General features: G+C 54.9%; 1 protein-coding gene across 1 annotated transcript; it reads left to right on the top strand.

Moving 5' to 3' along the window:
* Positions 1-14,812: 14,812 nt before the first annotated feature.
* Positions 14,813-20,794, top strand: CCN5 (cellular communication network factor 5). Its single transcript, XM_063171986.1, has 5 exons — positions 14,813-14,988; positions 17,337-17,553; positions 18,203-18,457; positions 19,031-19,224; positions 19,697-20,794. Exons 1-5 carry the CDS (start codon positions 14,929-14,931, stop codon positions 19,718-19,720), a joined length of 750 nt encoding a protein of 249 aa, XP_063028056.1. The 5' UTR covers positions 14,813-14,928; the 3' UTR covers positions 19,721-20,794.
* Positions 20,795-21,350: the final 556 nt, after the last annotated feature.

Below are 21,350 nucleotides of genomic sequence, written 5' to 3'. Positions count from 1 at the left end.
TACAGATGCAGCTCCCAGGCTGAGCACAAGCCCAGCTGTGGCCAGGGAACACATGGCTCTATTCAAGTCCACTTTTTGAATGAGGACCAAAAGACACACACGGGCTGACACCTCTGATTTTATCTCTGCAGAGCAGGCCCAGGGGAGCCAAGGCTTTTGCACTTTTTCACGTATGCAAAGCTCCACAGCCCCAAAACCACGGTGCCCCTGAGCTCTTCCCCCCATTATCCAGAGCTGAATGAGGAGCAGGTCTCCATCCTCACAGGCAACTCACAGCTACATCCAGAGAAGGAGCTCGATCAGATGTCACACCCTGTTCCATGGCCTAGAAGCCACAGAGTCACTGGGCAGTGACAGAGATCCCAAAGAAACCTCTGGCCAGGGTGCTGTCTGCACACCCAGCAGCTGTGACCAGCAGGACAAGCTGCTCTGTCCCCAGAAGAGACTGATTCCAGGGTTTAACAGCACATGTCACACTGTGGAGGGCTGAGCTGCTCCCCAGCCCTCAGGGTAAGCAGGTAATTAGATTATCAGCACACAGCCAGACGCTGCCACTGGGCCACTGAAGGACAGAGAGGAGCTGAGGACTGCATTTCTCAGGACTGTGCTGCCATGGGTCAGCACCATCCCCGCTGGAATGGCACAAAGAAAAAGCAAGGGAAAAGGCTTTTGCCAAATCTGACCTTCTTAGAGATGGTTTGGATGGGATGGAGCACCAGGAAACAGAAATTATCTGCATAATATTGCCCCCCTCAGACTCTTTCTAATATCACAGCCTCAGCCCAGGCTGCTGCCACAGCACGAAACCTCAAATCTCCCCAGCTAAAAGCACAGCACATCCCCTGCCCAGGGGAGTTTGGGAGCTTCCAGTTGAATGAAATGCCACTCCTCACCTCCCCACAGGGTGCCCAGCCAGCGCCTTCTGGAGCCTGGTCTGTTGGGTTGTGGATTCCCACATACCCCAGGGACCCACAGCAGCAGCTTTGTGCTTCCTCGTGGATTCCTCAGCTCTCAGCCCTTCATCCCACACTCATTTTGGGTGGGACAAGGGGGAGAGGGCTGGGAGCAGGGCTGGTCAGCTGCTGCCAGGATGCAGGAGATACAGCTCACATGGGGAGGTGCTCTCTGTGGAGCCCCTCAGAGCTGGGGAAAGGAGGGCATTTCATCCACTCAAACCCCCAGCACACCAGGGACTTAATGGTGGGTAATTCCATGGATACAAGCTGTGCCCAAGCCATCCTGCTCAGGCTGGAACACAGCAGTGCCAGCGCTGAAGGGGGGCCCTGATCTTCTCAGCAGCACTCACACACCAGGGCTAAAGAGTCCATCATTGCCCCAGAGCTTCATCTCCAGATCTTCTTTTCAGGCCAGATCTTCATGGCTGTGCCCAAATCCAGATGTTGGGCCAGAAAAAGGAGCAGCACTGAACCAGAGGTGGCAGCCAGGTCCAACCAAGAGCACAGATAATGAGGCAGCATCACAGTGATGGGGCAGGTCCTAGGCCAAGCCAGAAGTCAGTCTGGCCCTCAGGGCTAAGATCAGGTCCAGGAGAACCAGCAGGTCCAGAGCAGGGTGCAGGGATGACACTGAGCCAGGAAAACAGTCAGCAGGTGGAAGTCAGCACAAAAGGACCCATGGCCAGGCAGCACTGGGCTGTACTGGAGCCCAGCATTGCCCCAGCACAGCCAGGAAGAGTCTGAAGCTTTCTTTAAGCTGAGCTTAAATACAGCTCCTGGGTCCATGGGCATGGAGCAGGTGAGGCTACAAGGCCCATGAGTGTTTTCAGAGCTCTGACATTTGCATGTCATATCCTGCAAAGCAAAGCTGGGGGGATTGCCCCCACTCTTCTATCACCCTGACCCTGTAGAGCCCTCAAACCTGGCAGACAGCAGGGTTTGGTCCTGGCATGGATCCATCCCTGCGACTGCTGCACCCTGCCTCTAGATGGCTTTGGTACAGGAGCTGTTCTCCTGCCCAGATTTAGGATATGAAGAGCAGAAATGTAACTTAAATTATCTTCCCTGATCCCAACTCAAAGATGCCATCCCAGGGATGTCCAGATCACTCATCCTGAAATGCCAGTGAGGGTCTGGCTGATCCCAAACTCAGCATGAGTTGCTGACTCCTCAGACAGGACTTCCTCAGCAGCACCAGAAACATCAACAGCAGGAGCTACTGCAGGTGGAGAAAGGCAGGTGAAGGGGAGAAGAAGCAGACAGAGAAAGGTAATAACCAGGTATTCCCACATTTCTGCCCGTGCTGGCTCCTGGCAGGACTGGTACTGCTGGGTGTACTGGAGCTCTGTCATGGCAAAGGTGGCTGCAAGCCCCAGGGCCAACTGGCCACAGCCTCTGCTTCAGCAAAAAATGCTTGAAGAGCATCCAGTCTTCACTGTTTTGAGCTGGAATTTTCATGAGCATGAGATGTTTTAATTAATCTAATCTAGGGCCCTGACTCAATTAATATTTTATAGGTTCCCCTGGAGCTCTTGTTTTGTTCAGTTCTTGGCTTCAATGACAGGAGAATTGAAATCAGATTACTTGGAATAAAACAGCTTCAACTTTTAGGCCACTGACTCTGGTGAGGTTGGCTTTGTTTCCAACCAGGTGTGATGCAAAAGTGCCCAGGAAGTGGCAGCAGAAAGGATTTGCTTAAAAGCAAGGGGTGAATAGTGAACCCAGGAGCGGTTCTGGCCCCGAATGCCCGCGGGCACGGGGAGCCCAGCACATCCCGGCGGCCACGAGAGGGAGGCAGAGCCCGTGCGCTGCGGGCATCGGGACCGAGGAATTGGTAATAAGGGACCAGGGGTAAGGAACTGGGGATAAGGGACCGGGATATAAGGGATCCGGGATGAAATATCGAGGGTAAGGGGCCGGGAATAGGGGCTCGGGGTAAGGGACAGGGGATAAGGGATCAGGTGTAAGGGATTGGGATAAGGGACCCAGAATAAAATGGGGCTGTGGGACCGGCAATAAAGGATTTGGCATAAGGGATAGAGGGTAAGACATTGGGGATAAAGGATCAGGGATCAGGGGTAAGGGATTGGGATAAGGGGCCCAGAATAAGATACTGGGGATAAGGGATCAGGAATAAGGGATCAGGGGCAAAGGATTGGGACTGCAGAATCGGGGCTGAGATACCAGGGGTAAGGGACTGGGGCTCAGGAACCAGGGGTAAGGGATTGGGGCTGCAGGATTGGGGCAATGGAGCTGTGGGGCCACCACAGGCAGACCACAGGTTCAGTCCCTGCCCTCCACCCTGGGAACCCTCAGTTTGTCTGCTCGGCCTGGCCAGGTGAAGAAGCCAAGCACCTGGGCACACAGGTTATGGCTAAACCCTTCCCAAGGGCTGTTTTTCCTCCTCCGCAGATGCCAAGGCTTTGTGTCATTCCCAGCTCACACCGAAGACATGGGGGGTGAATGGGACATCTTGCAGGACCAGAGGAACACCTGGGCAATCCCTGTGGTAGAGATCCCATCTGTAAATCCAGGGCAGTCACCCCACTGTGAGTGGACTGCTAGACAGATGCATTAAGCAGGGCAGGAGCTCATGGGGTGGGCTCTCAGTTCCCAGAGTCCACCCTGGCTCAATGGTTCTGGCTCAGCCCCAGTTAACACCATGACAGATTGCACCAGGTGGGGTCAGAATCCCAGTTCTACCACAGGTTTAATGCTCAAGTGGGCCCCAAAAGCAGTCAGGAAACCCCAATGAAGCCCATCATTGTCACACCCTGTGAATGAATGGTCCCTTTGGATGCTGCTGACAAACCTGAACACTCGCTGCCAGCAGAGACTGGGCACTGGCAGCTTCAGACATGCCTGGTTGGGGAGAGGCAACTCAAAAACTGCAAAATGTGGGAACTACCAGGGCCCAGAAATATGCCAGGGCCAGGAAAGCAGCTAGTGGAGGGGAGGGAAACATGGGGAAGATTCTGGTTGTTTTTAAAATCCAATCATTCCAGGTTCAAGCATAGATTTGATGGTGATGTACAAGAGAACTGGCTCCTTAACACTAAAGTGGCCCAGACAGTGACCCACAATAGCCCAGTGACATTTTAAACACCTGATTTCCAGCTAACCAAGAACAACCTGAGGTCAACCCTGTAAGCTGCCACGTGGTGAACAAAACATTCCTTGCAAAAGTCAGCCTTTGGAGGGGTGTTGCACAAGGGGTGGCATCTGGACACAGTGGAGCCAGTCCTCTGGCACTGTCAGCGTGCTCATGTGGCCAGGACAGCGCCAGCAGCACTCTGAGCCAGGGCTTGGCTGCCTCATGCATTTCCAAGACAGACCAAAAGTCCAAGGCTGCCCACCCTCCCCATTCACCAGCTCAAGAAAGAAACTGGGGATGGCAGAGGAATGTAAACCAGGCCAGAGGACTCATTCATCCTCCCACTCCGGCTCAGTGCATTCCAGGCAGCCTCAGCACAGCGTTCTGTGTGCTGCAATCCAGCCCTGCACACGCCTGCCTCTCATCCTCTGCCAGCCCTGACTCTCCAGAGCCACCTCGAGCTGAGGCTGTAATAAATCAGGCAGCAGCTTCCATCCAAGACACGCATTCCCCGGGTTGCTGTGCTGAAAAATGAGTGCTGAGCTTTTCATGTGAACACCTGCACCCACCAGGCAGCCGTGCTGACCCGGGCTGTGGTGTGGCCTCCCAAATCAAAGGCACCTTGCTGTTCAGACACTGTGAAACTACAGCCAGTTTGCTGTGCTCAGGACTGGGATTTGGTTCCCACACCTGATCCTGCAGCTTCTGGGAATCCTGAACTGGCTCAAAGCTGAATTTGAATCCATCCACCTCTGAATTCAGTGATGACCATTGCTCTGTAATGAGCTGGTGAGAGATTGGCTGTTGTCACCTTATTGCAGGGGTTCCATACTGCTGTCTCCTTATCACAGAAGTTTCATGCCTCCTTGGTGTTCCTCATGGGCAACTCCTCCAAGAACTGACTCTTTCTCCTTCACAAAGCAGCCACTGACCCCAGCTCCCTTCTCACCCAGCCACCCCGCTCTTCTATAGCATCTTCTTCTCATTGGCCCGTTAAAGTCAGCCCTGCTCCTAATCTTTGATAATTGGCCCAGCTGCAACTCCTTAGGGGTGAGACTACTTTCTACACTATCTTTATTTTCTTATCTTCTATCCCCCTACAATTGGCAGCAAAATCCTCCCAATGGAAGGAGGCTGAGAGACCTGGGAATGGGTACACACTGGAGGGATGTACCACAGGCACCTGGAGAAATATCTCCAGCAGAAGAGATGGGAGCAGGGAGATTTTGCCCAGGGCACCCTGGCATCTGCCTGGGGCAGGAGCTCTGTCAGCCATGGAGGAAGAGCAGCAGTGCTGCTCAGAGCCCACTGATCCACCTGGGAAAGGCAGGAGAGCGAGCAGAGCCAGGACACAGGTGCAGCAGTGGCCACAGTCCAGTGACAGAGGCCAGGTCTGGGTCAGTGCTGGTCCCACTGCAGCTGGGCAGAGCCTGCAGGGCCAGGGGCTGGAGGTGGGGAGTGCACAGCCTGAGGCTCCCCCAGCTCCACAGAGGAGCATGGCCCCAAATGGGGAAGCTGGAGCCAAGGCCAAGCTCATCTGGCTCTGCTTTGCACACTGCTGAGATCTTTCTTGGGTTTATTTTCATGCAGATTCCCAGAATGCAGAGACAGGCAGGAAAGTGAGAGCTGAAAGCAAACAGGAAAAAGGCAGGTTCTCTTCATTTCTATTTTTAGCACCGCGAGCAACATTAGTGTCATTATATTTAGGAAAAAAAATATTCAGAGCGTTTCCTGCCTCCCCTTTCAATACCTTCAGCTATTTCCTTGCAGATGTTTCCAGGGACCAGGGTTCAGAGGCAGGAGGAGCAAGGCTGGGCTCTCACTCTGCAGACAAGTCCTGGGAGATGAAATTTGGCTCAAGGCAGGTGCCTGTGGTCCTGTGGACAATCAGGAGGTGTCCAGGTCCAAGCAGAAGCTGTGTGACAATGCAGGACCTTTGAGTCCAGGTCCAAGCAGAAGCTGTGTGACAATGCAGGACCTTCGAGCTGCCTCTCTGTGGGTTGTAGGGTGGGGTTACAGGGGGAGGCTGCAGCAGCCAAGGCTGGAGGCACAGCTCTGCTTCACTGCAGGACCCTGGGCTGAGCAGAGCATCCTGACCAAGCTGCTGGAGAAGGGACTGCTCTGCAGAAGAGGCTGTACCACAGGTCTGAGGTGAAATGTGGCAGCAGCAAAGTGAGATCTCAGAGCTGGGGCTGCACACAGAGAGTGGCTGGTGTCCCCTGGAGCCAGAGCCTGTGGCTGCATCTCTCTTCACAGAGAAAAGCAAGGCACAACTTCTCAAGGAGATTTTCTGGGAATTGCAGCGAGGAACCTCAGAGAAAGAAAAAACAGTTCTTATCTCAATTGCTGCTCCTCTTGTGCACAAGTGGAATTCATTGTGGAAGATTGTTTACCTGAAGGGAATTGGTAATTGGATTCCATTTTGTTTTCTTGACCAATCTCTGCAAGCTGCGTCCTGTCAGTCAGGAGACAGTTATGAGATTTGAGTTGAGTTCTTGTGCAGTTTCAGTTCAGATGCAGTGTAATATAGTATAGAATAATAGAGTATAATAAAGTCATTGATTAGCCTTCTGATATCAATGGAGTCGGATGCATAATTTCTCCCAGATTTGGGGTCACCTTTTCCAATAAGAACCCCTGCACTTGTCCCTTGTCCAGGCTGGCTTGGCCTCTCCTGCACAGCTCAGAGGATGTGCCTTTGCTGTGACAGCCCTGGGCCCATTGCCTCACACTCAAGGACTGCATCTTGCCAAGTGGTCGTGTTTGATCCTCCCAGGGATGCTCCAGAGCAGGATTTCTGGGTGGCAGGCCAGCAGGATTTCTGGGTGGCAGACCACAGCTCAGCAGGACCATGGAATGTGAGAAAAACCGGGATTTGACTGCAGTCAGCTTCTGGCAGGGGAGCGAGAGGGCAGCCAAATGCTGGGGAAAGGGCTCTCCTAACCCCAGCCACAATGCTACGTGTGGTTTGCAGCAAAATCACAGACCAGCATTTCTCCATGTGGCCTAGGGAGCTCTCTGCCCCAGGAAGAACATGGAGATAATGTTGGAAAAGTATCATGGACAGCATACACAGCAGCAAAATCACCTCAAAACATTCTCTGCAGCTGGGCCAGCAGGGAGGGCAGAGGAGCAGCCTGGCTGCCCCACACACACACTGCTCCCCACACTCCAATTGCTGCCTGCTGACAGCAGTTCCAGGCCACATTGTCCTTCCTGGAGCTTGGTTCATGAGAGGAGCTGCCTTGTGGGATGCTCCCCTGGGGCTCTGGCTGACCCCACACTGGCTGGGAGCAGCTCCTGAGACAAGCCCAGCCATAGCCAGGCTGCCATCTCCAGCCTAGGATGACCAGGTGCAGACAGCCACAGAAAACAAACACTCCTTTTCTCTGTTTCTCTCCCCAAAACCCTGCAGCAGGTGGAAACCCACCCCAAAGGTTCTTGATTTGAAACTACAGGAGGAATGCCTTGCAATTCCCCATCCAGCCCAGCCCATCTTCCTGGGGAACAGCAGGACAAAAAATGGGATTGTAACAGCCATTCTTCCCTTTCCTGAGAAACCCCCAATCCATGGGAGGCCCCCATGCCCCAGGGCACCTTTTCCCCAGCCTCAGCTGCTTTCACAGGGGGATATTCCCACCACCTTCATATGGCCACAGGCATCATTCATGGACACCTGCTGCAGGGCATCTTTGAATCACAGCATGGCTTCAGATGAGAGGGATCTTAAAGACCATCCAGTTCCCAATCACCTGCCATGCCAGGGACATCTTTCACCCGACAAAGTTTCTCAAAGCCCCATCTGACCCGGCCTTGGTCTCCAGGGATGTCCCAGGTTCCTCCTCCTGATGTTCTGCTGTGGTGCAGCTCTCTCAGGCACAGCCCTGAGCAGGAAGCCCCTCTCCAGTGCAGATTGACTCACCTGGCACAGCTCAGGCTCAGGCAGCAGGTCTGAGGACACTGTGCTCTCCAGCTGTGTCCCCATGGTCCTGCAGCTCTCCTCAGTGCCCTCACTCAGCCCCTGGCTGGGCTGTGCTGGGTGCCAGCCCCCCAGACCCTCCCCACACTCTGGGGGCACCATCAGCCTCTAAAAAATCAATCTGGGCTGTTGCTTTGTGGTCAGAGCACAGAAGAAGGCCAGCCAAGCAGGCTGGCTGCTTTTATTTGGGCTCAGGGCCTGGATGGGGCAGTCCCCTCCCTGTTCCTTGGGAGGGATTCTCATTTGGGAGGGATTCTCATTTGGGAGGGATTCTCATTTGGGGGCCACCAGTTTGCAATCAACAGATCACTGCTCTCCCACAGCACCAGGCCACCCAGCCCAGCAGGCAGGGAGAGAGCACCCAGAGCCAAACACCTTTTACAAATCACTCTGCATAGTTCACATTCTCGGCCGGTTTATGAGCATTTTAGCTCCTCATATTGATCAGGGCTGGAGCCGAAGTAATTACATTAATCAGAAATCATTTTCCATGATTTTGAGTCATCTTTGAGCTGGTGCCCAGCTGCTCTGCTCTCCCTCCTGCTCCCTGGTACATTCTTTCCAGGCGACATCGCTGCTTCCACAGCCGTGCTGAGACCCAGAGGTTTGTTTGTCTCAGATGGATCCCACACACACCCTGAAGGTTTCAGTCGTGTCTTTGTTGATTTGGCTGGGGAAGGAGACAAGAGGAGGTGGTTTATGTGAAGTTCATGCTTGGGAAATGTCTCCAGATGTCTCTGGCATCAGGAGGGGTGTAGGGATGGGCTGGGGGCCTGGGATTCCTTGGCACATGGAGGCATCACTTGCTTCAGCTTTTCCAGTCTTGCTCAGAAGATGGAGAGCAAGCCCAGCCATTGCTTTGTTCCCCGAGGTGGAATTTGGAAGTGGGACTCACCTGCAAACCCTTTGGCATGAGCAGGTCCCCCTGCCATCTGGCTTGGGTGCTGACAGTCATTTGGGGTTTCCATGTGCTGGGTGTGAAGGGTGAGCTGGCAGCTCATCATTCCCCCCAGCCCAGCTTCCCAATGTGCCCAAGGGCTGTGCTGAAAGCTCCTGCAGGAGCCAGGCTCCTCCAGTCATCAGGGACACTGAGGGATGCCCTCTTCCCTGCCTTTGGGAAGGTCCCAGCCACAGCCAGGGGTTTCAGAGCATCCCCTTGAGATGTGCCAGCTGAAGAGGGCTGTCTTTGGCCCAGGTCTCTGTCCCTTCCCCAGCACTGCCCTGGCCCAGCACCCTGAGCTGCTCCTGCTGCTGGCCAGCCAAGAGCAGCCCTGGGAATGTGAAGGGCTGTGACATTTGGGGACAGACACAGCCTGTGTCACCCAAAGCTCCTCCAGCACCACGCACCTCAGGCACAACACCACTGCCCCATGTGTGCAGCACTTGCACCCTCAAAGCCTTCCCAGAGGCACAGAAAGCAGGGAAGGAACACAGCCATCCCCAAACCTTTTCTAGAGCAGGGCTGGGAGGGAGCACAGCCATCCCAAACCCTCCTAGAGCAGGGCTGGGAGGGAGCACAGCCTCAAACCCTCCTAGAGCAGGGCTGGGAGGGAGCACAGCCATCCCAAACCCTCCTAGAGCAGGGCTGGGAGGGAGCACAGCCATCCCAAACCCTCCTAGAGCAGGGCTGGGAGGGAGCACAGCTATCCCAAACCATCCTGGAGCAGGGCTGGGAGGGAGCACAGCTATCCCAAACCATCCTGGAGCAGGGCTGGCACAATTTCAAGGTGAGCTTGGAGACACCCACCAGCATCACTGCCTGCACATCAGTGGGTGCCTCCATTTGCAGCCCCTTTGGGACATGGCAGCTGTGTGAGAACATGCAGGATCCTGGAGTAAGACAAGAACTGAAGGAAAACAATGTCTATTTTAGCCCTAAACCACGAGAAAAAATAGAGATGGCCAAAAAGAATGAGCAATTTGATCAGGAAACATGAGCGAGCCATCCAGCTCCATGGAAAATACAAAGGGTCTGTCAGTAACCACACAAGGTCAGGATCTGGGGATTATATCTTGTCTGAAAGATAAAACTTCTAGTGATATTTTTAAACAACATTTATGTTTTATGATGTTTGATACTCAATAAAAAAAATTAACTCCCAGAGGATCACAATATTGAATATGTGATGATTTCTGACACTGTTTTCCAGATAACAATGGAAAACCTCATCTGGCTGAAGTTTCCAAGCTTTGTTTTACAAAAGTCTTATTCTTTGAGTTATCTGAATGTTTAACTTAGTGGGACAATTATGAATTGCTCTTGTCTGGACTGCAGGAAAAAAAAAGCTCCCACAAGTTTTGCCCAAGGTTTGATCTTTCTCTGTTGTCCCTTCACAACAGCTGATGCAAGGCTGTGCTGTGCTAATGAGAAGACCCTCAGCCTGAAGGATGAGCTCTCACTATAATTTTGGCTAAGCCAAGCCTTTTCCTGGTTGTGACAGTCCATTTGCTCCTCATGTAATCACTCAGCTCCTTCCTCTTGGCACTGTCAGACTCTGAGAGCAGAACCAGCCCCAAGCCCCATTTATTTAGGTAAAAAGTGCTTCTTTTTACCTAAAAACCTCAGGGGAATGGTGAAGGATGCAGTGCTGCCAGCGCCAGGCAGGGTTCCTGTGTCTCCTTTGGCAGGGGCCGTGCCCTGCTGGCCTTGCCACCGTGGCTGGGAGCTGGGAGGGCTCAGCTGGTCCCAGATGCAGCCAAGGCTCCTGGTGCCGCTGCCTGACCATCAGAACCTGGACAGCAGCCCTGAATTCTTTTCTCACAAGTCACTTGGCCAGGCCCCAGCTGGTAAATACTTTCAGTCCCTGCATCCCAGCCCAGGGTGGGAGCAGTGACCTCAAGGTAAAAGAGTGCCTGGCCCATCCCTGGTCCCTCAGGGTGGCCAGTCCTCCCAGCCTGGCTCTGCTCAACAGCTCAGGTGTGAGAACCAGAGGGAATAAAAATGCCCAGACAGGGGTGGAAATAGCCATCAGCACCTCTCTCTGCTCTTGCTGTTTGAAACTGGAGCCAGATTCATTCTTGGTAGGAAACAATTCTCCCATCTTGCCAAAAAGCAGAGATATTTCAAAATTTCCCAAAGCCATGGTGTTTTCCAGAAGTCTCATGAAAAACATGAGCAGCAGCCACCCCAAAGTGTCCAACAGCCAAAGGAGACCTGAGGCATCTCCATTTCAGCTCAGGGCTCTTGGTTTTTCCAAGCTGGATGTCTGTGCACCCTCCATGGGCAGCCCTGCTCCTCTGCAGAGGGGATTTGGGTGCCCAGGAGCAAAGGGAATGTTCTCCTCACCGAGCCATGGGGCTGGGCAGGAGCAAAGGGAATGTTCTCCTCACCAAGCCATGGGGCTGAGCAGGAGCAAAGGGAATGTTCTCCCCACCGAGCCATGGGGCTGGGCAGGAGCAAAGGGAATGTTCTCCTCACCGAGCCATGGGGCTGGGCAGGAGCAAAGGGAATGTTCTCCCCACCGAGCCATGGGGCTGGGCAGGAGCAAAGGGAATGTTCTCCTCACCAAGCCATGGGGCTGAGCAGGAGCAAAGGGAATGTTCTCCCCACCGAGCCATGGGGCTGGGCAGGAGCAAAGGGAATGTTCTCCTCACCAAGCCATGGGGCTGGGCAGGAGCAAAGGGAATGTTCTCCCCACCGAGCCATGGGGCTGGGCAGGAGCAAAGGGAATGTTCTCCTCACCGAGCCATGGGGCTGGGCTCACTCACATGTTCACATCCAGGACCCAGAACAGCCTCACAGAGCTGGACAGACAGACAGCCTGCCAGAGATGGACATCCAGACCCTGCTCTGACCTCCCCAGCTCTAGGGAGGGTGCTTAATACATGATGTAGAGTGAAGAAGAGGAGTCTCCAGCAAAGGAAAGGCATGAAGGGAGAATATGCTCAATATTCACCCCAGATGGATGCAATTTCAGCTGAGCAGGGTGTGCAAATGAAGCTTTTCTGTGTTATTCACGATGGCACGTTAGGAGAGCAAACACATGAAGAACTCAGCTCTCTAAAATGTAAATTTACTGGGGCAGTTCCTTCATTTCTATAGAAACAGCAAAGCTTGCCAGTGGCTAACTCAAAGGAGATGTATTCAGATCCCTGTATCAACTATTTTCTTGCACAAGTGACCACAAAAAAAAGAAAAAAAATTATAACCTCCCAAAAAAACCTGACAATAATACCATGGAAACTGTGGAGTGAGACATATGGACTTAATTACTTGCTCTGAAATCACACGTATGGTACAGAACACTCACAGGTTATGTGCTCCAGAGGGGAAGGGCTATAACAGCATTTATAAAATGAACTGCTAATGTGCTGTTCTGCTGCAGCTTTGCACATCAGAACAGTTGCAGGGGCTGGATTGCTGTGCCGGGCTCTGCCTGCAGTGACCTGGGTGGGGATGTGGGACCCAGAGCTGGGAGAAGGGAAGCCAAAGCCCAAGTCACCCATGGAGAATCCTCTCTGGGAAGGCAGATCATGGGAGAATTTGTGGGTACAGCTCCAGCCAGCTCCACTGGGCACCTCCAAAACCCAGCCAGGTCCCAGAGAGGATTGCCAATGCCATCAGAAGTGTGGGCAGCTCGCCAGGCATGGGATGCTGGGTTTGGCCCCATCTGACTGCTTGACTTGGGGGTGTTGGCTTGGCTCAGGCTTGACTCAGGCTCTCTGTCACTGCCTGAGCTCTCGCAGCTTCCTGGTGATGTCAAACCTGTGGGGGGAAGCCAGGTCCCCTCTTGTTTAGAGCTGAGCAAAGAATAGAGAGAGGAGCTGACCCTGTAGCCAGGACACATCAGGGGACAGGGGTCCCATGTCCAGCTGGCTCCCCTGGGCAGCCCTGAGCCTCAGCCTCCCCCAGGGGTGCCCTGCTGCCCCCTGAGACCTCACACAGGGGTCTGTCAGCTGCTCCAAGGGTGCCTCATTGTGGAAATGAGAGGTTTTTATTTCTGTTACCAGCACTGATTTCTCCCTGGGAAATGAACTCATGGCCACTAATCAGGAATCCCTAATAAACCCAAGGCTGGAATAATTAATGGTGGCAGGGCCGGATCAGTACTTTGGCTCTCCCAAGGCACTCCCAGGATGTTTGGCTGAGCTGTGGGAGGGCACCAGCTGTGGGGCAGAAAGTGGAACATGAGAGGTGCCTGCAGCCCCAGGTATCAAACCCTTGGGCTGTGAGCACCTGTCAGTGGGTCTGAACCACCCCCTGCCAGTGAGTTCAGAGCAATGTGCTCTCCTCATGCCTCCCCTGCCACGGGCAGGGCTCCAGAGCAGCTCCCTGACCTCCAGGCATGGCCTGGGTGATGCACAGAGCTGGGGCTCCACCATGCAGAGCAGGGGCTCTGGCCCTTGCATAGTGACAGCAGCCTTTGGAAAGTGTCCTGGTGCTCCCACGAGCTGCCATGACCTCGTTGGCAGCCTGGCTGCAGCTAATGAAGCACAGCAGAGATTTGGGGTGGCGATGTGAGAGCTCACCCTGCCCTGCTCCTGCTGGTCTGTGCCCACCCTGCTCCATGCCCTGCCCTCCAGGCTCTGGACAATATGGAGCTGAGGCCAGGATTGCTGCTCAGGTGACTGAGAACCTGATTCACAAAAGCAAAACAGAGGGAGAAAAGGCCAGAGGGAGAGATGGGGCATCACCCTTGGCTGTGTGGTGTTGGTGTTCTGCTTGTAGCAGCCAGCAGCTCCTGTGTGTTGGCCATCACAGATCTGATATCCAGCAGCAGTTCTCATCACTCTGAGCACAGCCACCAGGATCATCCCCTGGCCAGCACAGGAGCAGCAGTCCTGGCCCCAGAACTCATCCTGCAGGAGCCAGGGAGGGCTGCAGGACATCCTGCATCCTTTGAGCTCTGGGCTCACAAGTTGTCCTCTCATATCTTGTGATAAGGTTTGGGAATGGGAGTATGGGGAAGTGGCTCTGTCTAGTGTAGGTCTTGAGGTGCTAAGGTTTGTCTTTCCTAAGAGCCAGCCTCACATCCTCAGTCACAGGGGACAAGAGAAAAGCTTGCACGGGGCAGAATGAGAAAGCATTGGGAGGCAATGGTTGGACACCTGCTTTTCCTCCCCAAACTTGGATTTCTAATTCTCACAATTGATTAAGATGATCATAATACTTCAGGGGCTGAATTTGCATTTAAAAGGTTTGAAATCAGCAGGGTCCGACTGCAGCATCCTCTCCATCAAGACAATGCAACACAGTGTGCATCCAACCATCCCACCCCACCCCACAGCCTCCCCAGGCGGCCACAGTCCCTCTCAGGGTGGGGATGATGTGGCAGCACCACCACATCAAACCCATTTCCAGCTCCTTTGGGTGACCTCTCTTCCACAGCCTGCCATGCATTAAATACAGGGGTGGATGTCCTGTTGGTGCCTGGTCACAGCACTGTCCCACAGCAGCAGCAGCAGGGACAGCCCTGCCAACCCCTTCAAATCCCAGGGGGAAGGTGCCAGCTCTGCCTGGCCAGACTTTGATCAGTAGGACAGGGCATGAATCTTCCCTGCCAGGCTAGGGGAAAGGAGCTGGATCACCCCAGCAGCCTGGTTCCCCAGCCTGCTCTCCAGGGACAGCACAGCATCCCTTCCCTTCACTCCTCGTCCCTGTGGACAGCATATTCTCACCTTGAGAAGAGTGGAAATGGCAGCTGGAATGTGGGCTGGAAATAAAAAAAATAAAAAATAAAAAAAAAAATAAAAAAAAAAAAAAAAAGAAAGAAAGGAAAAAAAAAGAAAATCTTGAGGCCTGTCCAAACCTACTCATGTTTATATTGGAGCCTGTGAGTGACATCAGAGCAGGGAGAGTATAAACACCAGCAGGACCTACTCTGGGCTTTAAAAACCTGCGAACACTGCCTCCAAACTGCCTGGGGGGTGATGTGCTGAAGTGGCACGGGGAGAGCAGCATGAGCCTCCAGCTGGAGAAGCAGCTCCTGTTCCTGTCCCTGCTCTGCATCCTCTCCAAGGTAAGGCACTCGGGGCACCGGGGCAGCTTCAGCCGAGGAGCCCCCGGAGAGGGCTGCAGGAGGGACGGGGTGTCACCAGCCCTGAGCCCGGCAGCCGGGCTGCGCTGATGCAGGGGGCAGAGCTGTGCTCGGAGAGGAGTTTGGGATGCAGCAGCGGGGTCGGAGCGTTCCTGGGCCCGGGGCTCGCCACGAATGCCCGGAGCGCGCAGGAATGCCGGCAATGCGCTGCGCGCCCCTGCCGCTCTCCGCGCTCGGTCCCCGGCAGGCAGCGAGCAGCAGCGGGGCGGCAGCGGCTCCTCCAGGCTCCTCCGGGCTCCTCCGGGCTCCTGCAGGCTCCTCCATCCCCGCCCAGGCTCCCGAGGCAGGGGCCAAGCCACGAGCACCAGCCCTGGCATTACTCAGCTCTCCCCGCTTCTCGGAATGCTCACGCCAAGCCAGTGCCTCCAATGGGATTTGGGTTGTTGTAGAGGTTTTATTAATTTTATTTTTTTTTTTCTCCTGGACTCCGTGTGAAAATATTTGCCTGTGCAGAGAACAGGAATGTTGAAAAATGTCGGGCATCTCAGCTCAAATTTCTAATTGCTGCCTGAATCCCCAGGCAGGGATGTTGTGGCCATGTCATGCCTATTTGAGTCTTTTCCCAGAGTTCAGATCTCTGACAGAAGCCACATTGTCATCTAAAGACAAGTAAATTACAAGGAGCAGGGAGAAATGGATTTATGGCTTGGCTAATCTTTCTAAAACATTGATTTGTAATAACAACCTCCTGAAAGTTGAAAAATGCCCTTGGCAAACTGTAACGGAGCAGTGATTCCTGCCCCAGGTGCTCACGAGTGCCTGGAGAATCACTAAGGGCCATCGTGCTGCCAGCCCAAACCTGGCCACCACAGCCAGTCCCTCAGTCCCTGCCACATTAATAATGCTGCTCACTGGCAGAACTAGGACAAGACCCAGATTACCCCATCCCAATCCATATTTTAACTCCAGTTATTGGCACTGACACACCTACAGCCCCAGGAAAAGCATCTGAACTGCTGCAAATGGGGAACAGATAGAGCAGCAGCAGCCACCCTGTCTGTCAGACTCATCATGTCAGACCTGGTGCCCCTGGGAGAAACTGAAAGAAAAAGAAAAGTGGTATCTAAAACCTACATGGTCTGGCTGAGCCCATTGATCTCCTGGCAGACTCAGCAGTCACAGCAGTACCTAGACCAGGGCAGGGATGAATGTTTTGGCTGCAGGTTTGCTGTGCTGGCCCTGCACCCAGCAGTATGTGCATGGTGCTGAGCAGCAGGGCTGCCAGGGGGCTCTCAGCACTGTCAGGCCAGCACTGGTGAAGAATTCACTCCCAAACTGCAGATTCACTAGCAGAGGATTCACTCCCAAACTGCAGAGCCAGCTCTTGTGGCTTCAGGCTCTATGTGCAATAGCTCTGTCACATGTGACATGATGGGAGCCCAAGAGCTGCCTAAAAGAGCTGGTGGGGCCAGGGTGGTTGTGCAAGCAGGATGAGCCAAGGGTATAAAATCCACCTGCCCAGGTGAACTCCTGTGGGCACCTCCCTGGCAGACAATTGGCTGAGCAGGCAGAGGACTGCAGTGCACAGCCCTGCCAAAGGGATTACTCAGTCTAGGCACAAGGGAAAACAGCTGCCAGTCCTTGAAACGTGCCTATCTCTGGGCTCCTTGCCCAGTGGGCCAGGCCAGGTGAGGATGCTGCAGCCAGGGACAAGCAGAGGATGCAGCTGGCCCAGTGAGGATTGCAGTGAGCTCTGCCTGGCTTCAGATCCCCACTGCTGATGCAATGTCCTGTTTTGGCATGAATGAGAGCTCTTGAGACTGTAAGGAGTGAGGTGCTGTGCACTCCCCACATGAATTCAGGTGCAAAGCCACCTCTCCTGGGCTGGCCACAGCCTGCTGCCTTGGGGGCAGGCATGGGGGTGGGCTGCTTTACCTCCCTCCCTTCCTCTCTCCCACAGGGCTGTTTGGGGCTGCTGACCTCACTAAATAACCACCACTGCCTGGGTTGTTCACCTTGTAACTCCATTCTCCTGTGTGTTCAGAGCAGTGGCGCACTAAAGACCCCATCTTTCAGAGTGCTGAGCCTCTGAGCATCCTTGATTCTCCATGGTTTTCCATAGGTGCCCTTCAAAGGGGACAGTAGCTTTGTAGCTTTGAGATGCTTTGAGGTATTCCCATAGACTTGGGGCCTCCCTTCACCAAAAATATGTCCCCATGGCTGAGACAAAGTTACCTGGCTGTCCCAGTGACAAAAGTTACCTGGCTGTCCCAGTGACAAAGCAGCTGCTAGCCAAAACCACCTGTATGGATTCAGCTTTGCCCCCACAGGTTTGTGCCCAGCTGTGCCGGCGGCCCTGCTACTGTCCCTGGGTGCCACCGCGCTGTCCCCGCGGCTCCCCGCTGGTCCTGGACGGCTGTGGCTGCTGCAAGGTCTGTGCCCGGCGCCTGGGAGAGCCCTGCGACTTCCTGCACGTCTGTGACCAGAGCCAGGGCCTCGTCTGTGACTACAGCTCAGCACCTGCGGGCACAGCAGGCACCTGCAACTGTGAGCACAGGGTGTCCCCTTTCCCCGGGGGTACCCCCAGAGTCCAGCCCAGCACAGAGCCCCGCTCCAGCCATGGCCTCACATGGCTACAGACATCCCTCAGCACCACCGGGGGAGGGGGTGAGGCTGGGAGAGCAGCTTTCCTGAGGATGGTGCATGCAGCTTGGCCGTGGGGCTGTGCCCCATCTCCTGCCAGCTCTTGTGCTGCTTTCTGGCTGAGAATTCAGGGTGGTTTCAGTGAAAATGGACAGGGGGTTCCAGGGATGCCAAGGCTGGAGCCTGGGGGTCCTGCAGAGGAATCTCAGAGAAACTTTTCCCAGCCTGGAAATTCTGTAGGCAGGGTCAGAGCCAAAGGGCAGGGGGGTTCTCACAGCTTGTGAGCTGAAGCTTTGAAAAAACAGAGAGATGAAAAGCCAGGGGAGGGGAGGGGACTGAGTGATGAACACGCTGCTGCACACCCATGTCTGCCCTGCACACCACTTGATCAATTCTTTGATCCCCCCACCTCAATCCCTTTGTCCAGCCCCACAGTTACCCCCAGCACTGCCCCTGCCATCCCCATCCCTCTGTCCCTCTGTCCCTCTGTCCCTCTGTCCCTCTGTCCCTCTGTCCCTCTGTCCCTCACGGGCTCCCCGGCTGTCTCTTGCAGTTGAGGACGATGAGGAGGGCTGCGAGGTGAATGGCCGGCTCTACCGAGACGGGGAGGTTTTCCAGCCCAGCTGCAAGATCCAGTGCCACTGCCTGGACGGGGGCTTCACCTGCATCCCGCTGTGCCAGGAGGACGTGCGGCTGCCCAGCCCCGACTGCCCCTTCCCCCGGCGCGTGGAGATCCCAGGGAAGTGCTGCCCCGAGTGGGTCTGCGAAGGTGCCCGGGAGCAGCCCCTGCCCCGCGATGCCAGGGCAGGTGAGATGCAGGCCAGCACCAAGGAGGGGATGTGTGATGGTGTTCACAGGGGTTTTTGGTTGAGGGAAGAGACGAGGATCTGACTCCGTGTTTCAGAAGGCTTGATTTATTATTTTATGATATATATTACATTAAAACTATACTAAAAGAATAGAAGAAAGGATTTCATCAGAAGGCTAGCTAAGAATAGAATAAGAAAGAATGATAACAAAGGTTTGTGGCTCGGGCTCTGTGTCCGAGCCAGCTGACTGTGATTGGCCATTAATTAGAAACAACCAACATGGGCCAATCCCAGATCCACCTGCTGCATTCCACAGCAGCAGGTGGAATAACCATTGTTTACATTTTGTTCCTGAGGCCTCTCAGCTTCTCAGGAGGAAAAATCCTAAGGAGATGATTTCTCATAAAAGATGTCTGCGACAGGGATGCCCACGGAAATCTCTGGGGATGGCGCCTTCACCCCAGGCTGTGAAACGCCAGCAGGGGACGCCTCCCAGGTCTCTTTCCCTGCAGCACCACAGCGTGCACATCACCTGCCTCCAACCCCCCTTTCTCCCGTGTCGTGTCTTGCAGCCCCCGGGGCGGTGTCCCCGCTGCTGCGGTACCCCTGCCCGCCATGGGGCACGGAGTGGAGCCCCTGCTCGGCCACCTGCGGGCTGGGCTTTGCCAGCCGCGTGTCCAACCAGAACCGCCTGTGCCGCCTGGAGACCCAGCGGCGCCTCTGCTCGGCCGGGCCCTGCCCGGCCCTGCCCGCAGCGCTGCCCGCGGTGAGTGGGGCTGGGGGCTGCTCCTCCGGGGGGCACGCGGGTGATGACAAAGGGAAGGCCAGCAATTCTTACCTGTGGGCCCCCATCAGCCCTCCTCAGCCACGAGCTGAGCGTGTCTCAGGACACATAAGCCATCTCCTGAGACAGCCCATGGAGGTGCTGACCAGAATGTTGGGGTCTCTGGATGTTTGAATCCAGGAGCTCTTTGGATGCCACGCAGGTGAGCTCTGCCCCTACGGCCAGAGATGGATTTGCAGCTCCTGCCTGGCTCCCTGGGCACACACGGGAGGTGCTTCTGCCATCCTTTATTAGCCTGGCACAACCCCAGTGTGGACACAGTGCTACTCTGCCTTTCTGGTGTGCAGGTGGCACTTTCTGCCCAATTCTTTCCCCCTGCACTGCCATGCTACATGCAGGGTACACACCGCCAGCCCTCCCCATGTCCCCACTGATCTCCATTCTGCCTTTCCAGAGGGCAAGAGGAGGTCTTTTGTAGCTGTGCCCACCCTGGATTCACCCTGGAGCCAACACCTCATCCTGCAAAGAGTCAGGCACAAACCCATGGCACTGTGATTATGGTGAAGATGGAGGCTGTTTCCACTGGGAAAACAGAGAAGAAATGATGGACTTTGGCTGCAAAGGAGGCTGGAAACAGAGAACAAGATCCCCGTGTCACCCATCACCTGCCTCCTCTGCACACCCCGCTGCCCCAGGCAGGGGTACTGGGCAGCATTCCGAGTTCCTTAGGCTGAATGAAATGGGAAATGGGGAAATCCTGTTCCAAGCATAAACCACCCAAGAAACCAGGAATTGGTCCTTTCCTGGAGCAGTGAGGCTTCTGAAGAGGTGATGCTCCTTCTCTGCCACATCACACAGCTCTGCTTTGCAGGGACTTCAGGAGAGACCATCTCCAGCACCTGGAAGCCAAAATCCCTGCAGGGAACCCTCACGCCCTGGCCCCCCAGGGAGGGAGCAGGTCATCGAGCTCCCTGTGACCCCACAAGTCACTGCCACACCAGGCTGAGCTGCTCAGCCACGCAGGAGCTCAGCCAGCCCACGGTACCCACCCTGCCTTCCCGGGCACGGGCAGGGTCCTGCTGATGGCAGCTCTAACTCACCTTCCCCTCATCCCTCCAGAATAAACACGAGCCTTCCCGCTCTGCCTGGCCTCCTCCTCTGGTGGTTTGGCAGGGCTTCGGCAAGCCAGGAGCTCAGACAGCAGCAGACAGACCCGCCTGCCATCCAAGCACATTCCCCTCGAGCCGGGGCCAAGGGAGAAGCAGGGAAAAGGGAAAACAAATCGCAAAGATGAGTCGGGGCCGTCTCCCGACGGGCTGGAGCTGCTCCAGCCATGCAGGAGTCGGCGCAGGAGAGCTGCTCGGCTGCTCTGGCTGTACTTTGTCCCAGGGAAAAGTGCTTCTGGGTGATGGAAAGTGAAACCCAAATGCCCTCTAACGGCCTCGCACAGATGTGCAGAGGGAACGCGCAGCTGGAAGGAGCCGCGGTTTGGGTGACACGTCCAGGTGAGAGATGGACTTCTTAGATGGGTATTTCTGGAACTAAAAATAAAGATGTGCTCATCCAGGAGTGGAGCTTGTGTGTGCAGGGCGAGCCCAGCCCTGCTGCTCAGGGCCAGCTCGGTGGGTGCAGGAAAGTCCTGGCACAGGGTGGGGCAGCTTGGAGGCACCTCAGTTCAGGCTGCTTAGAGTAAGAGAAGGAAAAAGAAAAAAATGTGAATCAAAGCACTGAACACAATATTACACTTTATTACATCCTGGGTTAAATCCTTCACTCTAACCCAGCCATAAGCTCTGCTGATGGCACAGCCCTGGCCATAGCAGTGCCCAGGTCTCCAGTGCTGGGATGTGCAGGAGGGCAGGGCAGGGCATGGCACTGCTGCTGTGTCTGCAGCCACAGGAACAGCCTCTTAGCTCCCAAAAATCAATGCCCAAACTCCCCTGTAGCTCATCCCTCCTACTGCCAGGCCCACACTTCCTCCATTCCCCTGGGCTGGGATTTCCCCAGCGTGGTGCAGCACCATCCCCAGCTCACTGTGCTCCTGAGCAGGGCAGGTCTGGGGCTGAAGGGACCAGAGCCTGAATGGCAGGGGGAGCTCCTGTCTCCAG

The sequence above is a fragment of the Melospiza melodia genome, chromosome 19 (assembly GCF_035770615.1).
Source record: "Melospiza melodia melodia isolate bMelMel2 chromosome 19, bMelMel2.pri, whole genome shotgun sequence".
Taxonomy (NCBI): Eukaryota; Metazoa; Chordata; class Aves; order Passeriformes; family Passerellidae; genus Melospiza; species Melospiza melodia.
This window is presented reverse-complemented; position numbering and strand designations above follow the sequence as displayed.